Below are 3,337 nucleotides of genomic sequence, written 5' to 3' on the forward strand. Positions count from 1 at the left end.
AAGCAACGGGAGGGTGGGGAGAGGACTTTGGAAAATTCACAAGATCTGAGTTTTTCCCTTATAACTTTTAGGAAAATGGGGTGTTTTCATTGAAATGTTATAGAAATACCTTTCAAATGGCATAAAATACAATTATAAAGAAATTTGTGGGGAAAATCTTTTCCAAGGGGGTGGGTAGAGGACTTGGGAAAATTCACAAAACCTAAGTTTTTCCATTTGGTCCAATTTAGGAAACAATCATCAAGGTATCTTTTCTATGTGTCCTTTACATGTCTTCTAAAGATCATGCCATAGTTCTCTTCAATTTTTTTTATATAGGTTTTGTTCCAAGTATCCCAGTACTGAGTTCATGAAAACTGGAGCATATCACGTCCCCATAGCTATGCCTTGAATTTGGAGGTAGTTTTTTTCCGTTGAAAAGGAATATATTGTTTTCGATGCTGAGGCTGACTGCGTCTAAGATGAAGGTTACAATAAATCTACAGGGGATCACTTCTCTATGTTTCTTGACCCAATGTTTTATGACAGTAATTCACAAATCATGTGGAATGTTCATATATAAGTTTGTTACGTCAAAACTAACAGTGGATTGGATTCTGTTGTTTTGGGCAGATGTGTCAGGAAATCGATATGAAACTAGGAATGTAAACTACACTGGTTTTAGGATATTGTCAATGAGGTTGCTCAGACTATGTAGAAGACAGGCTGGACCAGCTATAATAGTTTAAGGTCTTTTGGTCATAGTAGTTTTATGTATTCACAACCTTGTTCCTTTATAGCATTTCGTATTTCTTTTGACTTGTGTATTTTAGGTAAGCCATACAAGTTGCTGGATCTCGACTCAAAATTGGTAATATAGTCCCTTTCGTTAGAAGTGAGGAAGTTACAATGTTTTAAGACTAAATAATTGAGTTTCTTCTTGATGCTGTGGTCAATACTTGAGGGCATTTCACGGTAGAACGTTCAAATGATCTTCAGCTAGATCCCAGTAATATTCCGTATCCATTATGACAATGACATCCCCTTTATTCACTTCTTTGATGACAAATGTGTTGTCATTTTCAAGACGTATAAAGATAGACATTTCTAGTTTTGAAATGTTCGGTCTGACGTTGATGTTTCGCCCCAGTGGAAAAAAACTGAGGAGGATATCAATGATGTGTATTTTGTCCTTTTGGTGGGTTAAATTTTGATTTATTTTTCTCCAAGGATTCATCATTCTCATTATTTTTATTAGTAAAAAACTACACGGCCATATCATGCTGAGAGCACCGGTTCTCGTCCGATCACCGAAGTTAAGCAATGTCGAGCCTAGTGAGTACTTAGATGGGTGACCGCTTGGGAAACCTAGGTGCTGTAAGCATCCAATACTTTATAGGCGTAGGAGTGGCTGTGTGGTAAGTAGCTTGCTTACCAGCCACATGGTCCCGGGTTCAGTCCCACTGCGTGGCATCTTGGGCAAGTGTCTTCTACTATAGCCTTGGACCGACCAAAGCCTTGTGAGTGGATTTAGTAGACGGAAACTGAAAGAAGTCTGTCGTATATATGTATATATATATGTGTGTGTGTATGTGTTTGTCCCCCCAACATTGCTTGACAACCGATGCTGGTGTGTTTATGCCCCCGTAACTTAGCGGTTCGGCAAAAGAGACCGATAGAATAAGTACTAGGCTTCCAAAGAATAAGTCCTGGGGTCGATTTGCTCGACTAAAGGCGGTGCTCCAGCATGGCCACAGTCAAAAGACTGAAACAAGTAAAAGAGGTAGTTTCCAATCAAAGTCTTAGATATCTTCCTCCAATTCCTGATGGTTGACTGTAGGCGTAGGTGTGAATTTTAATCCTTTCATCAATAATTGCAATTTCTCACTGTCTATATTTCTTTTTGACACATTAATAATTTCCATGTATATCCTATCAGTTGTTTCTTCTTGGACTTCTCCTTTCTCCAATGTTTGCTGTCCTGATTAATTTTTGTCTAATTAGTTTTACTATTATTAATATCTTTTCTCTGGTGAACTTTGTATTTTGGTTGAGGTGTTTCATTAGATATGTTTTTACTCATGTTCATAGGTGTGGGCATATTATTTACTTGTTTAGTTTGTGAAAAGAATCTTTAGTTAAATTACTGTTTTGAGAGAATGACCTACCACAGATATCACAGTTAAATGGCTTTTCCCCTTGTATGAATACGCTTGTGAGTAGTTAAATTACTGCTTGTAGAGAATGATTTACCACAGATATCACACTCAAATGGCTTCTCTCCTGTGTGAATACGTTTGTGAGTAGTTAAGTTGCTAAATATGGAGAATGATCTCCCACAGATATCACAGTGAAATGGATTCTCTCCTGTATGAATACGCTTGTGAGTAGTTAAGCTACTGCATGCAGAGAATGATTTACCACAAATACCACACTCAAATGGCTTCTCTCCTGTGTGAATACGTTTGTGAGTAGTTAAGCCGCTATTTACGGAGAATGATTTCCCACAGATATCACAGTGAAATGGTTTTTCTCCTGTATGAATACGATGATGCTTAATGAAGAGACAATTAAAAGAGAATGATTTACCACAAATACCACAGTTAAATGGCCTCTCTCCTGTGTGAATACGTTTGTGTATTGTTAAATAGCTACTTTCAGAGAATGAATTACCACAAACATCACAATGAAATGGCTTCTCCCCTGTATGAATGCGCTTGTGTACTGTTAAGGCATGTAGCTGAGAGAATGATTTACCACAGATATCACAGTGAAATGGCTTCTCCCCTGTATGAATACATTTGTGTACTCTTAAGGCATTTCCCTGAGAGAATGATTTACCACAGATATCACAGTGAAATGGCTTCTCCCCTGTATGAATACGTTTGTGTACAGTGAAGGTAGATCCTTGAGAGAATGATTTACCACAAATATCACAGCAAAATGGCTTTTCCCCTGTATGAATACGCTTGTGTACAGTTAAGGTGGCTGCCTGAGTGAAAGATTTACCACAGATATCACAGTGAAATGGCTTCTCCCCTGTATGAATACGTTTGTGAACAGCTAAATAGCTATTTTGAGGGAATGATCTACCACAAATATCACAGTAAAATGGCTTCTCTCCTGTATGAATGCGCATGTGAGTGGTTAGATGACATTTCTGAGTGAAAGACTTTTCACAGATATCACAGTGATATGTTGATTGTGGTTTCTTTTGTGACATCTCTTCAGAATAAAAATATATTCTTCAACTATCTTAAATAATCAATTTGTCCATTATCTTACTTCAATCAACACAACATATGTGGATACAGTTTTTGTTCTTGTCCTACAGATTATTCCTAATAAATACTGCTAT

General features: G+C 37.4%; 2 protein-coding genes and 1 pseudogene across 2 annotated transcripts in view; 1 reads left to right on the forward strand and 2 right to left on the reverse strand.

Annotated features, from left to right (window-relative positions):
* Positions 1-3,337, reverse strand: part of LOC106883485 (zinc finger protein 239) — a 25,215-nt gene that overhangs the window by 19,922 nt on the left and 1,956 nt on the right. The gene's annotated exons all lie outside the window — the stretch shown is intronic.
* Positions 7-3,331, reverse strand: LOC106883476 (zinc finger protein 239). The gene has a single exon (XM_052977552.1). The coding sequence runs from the start codon at positions 3,200-3,202 to the stop codon at positions 2,162-2,164; it is 1,041 nt and encodes a 346-aa protein (XP_052833512.1). The 5' UTR covers positions 3,203-3,331; the 3' UTR covers positions 7-2,161.
* Positions 1,245-1,363, forward strand: LOC128251206 (5S ribosomal RNA; annotated as a pseudogene).

The sequence above is a fragment of the Octopus bimaculoides genome, chromosome 28, assembly GCF_001194135.2.
Source record: "Octopus bimaculoides isolate UCB-OBI-ISO-001 chromosome 28, ASM119413v2, whole genome shotgun sequence".
NCBI classification, from domain to species: domain Eukaryota; kingdom Metazoa; phylum Mollusca; class Cephalopoda; order Octopoda; family Octopodidae; genus Octopus; species Octopus bimaculoides.

Excerpts from the sequence above, each read along its gene's own strand:
- LOC106883476 (XM_052977552.1), bottom strand. The coding sequence starts at position 3,202 with ATGTCACAAAAGAAACCACAATCAACATATCACTGTGATATCTGTGAA.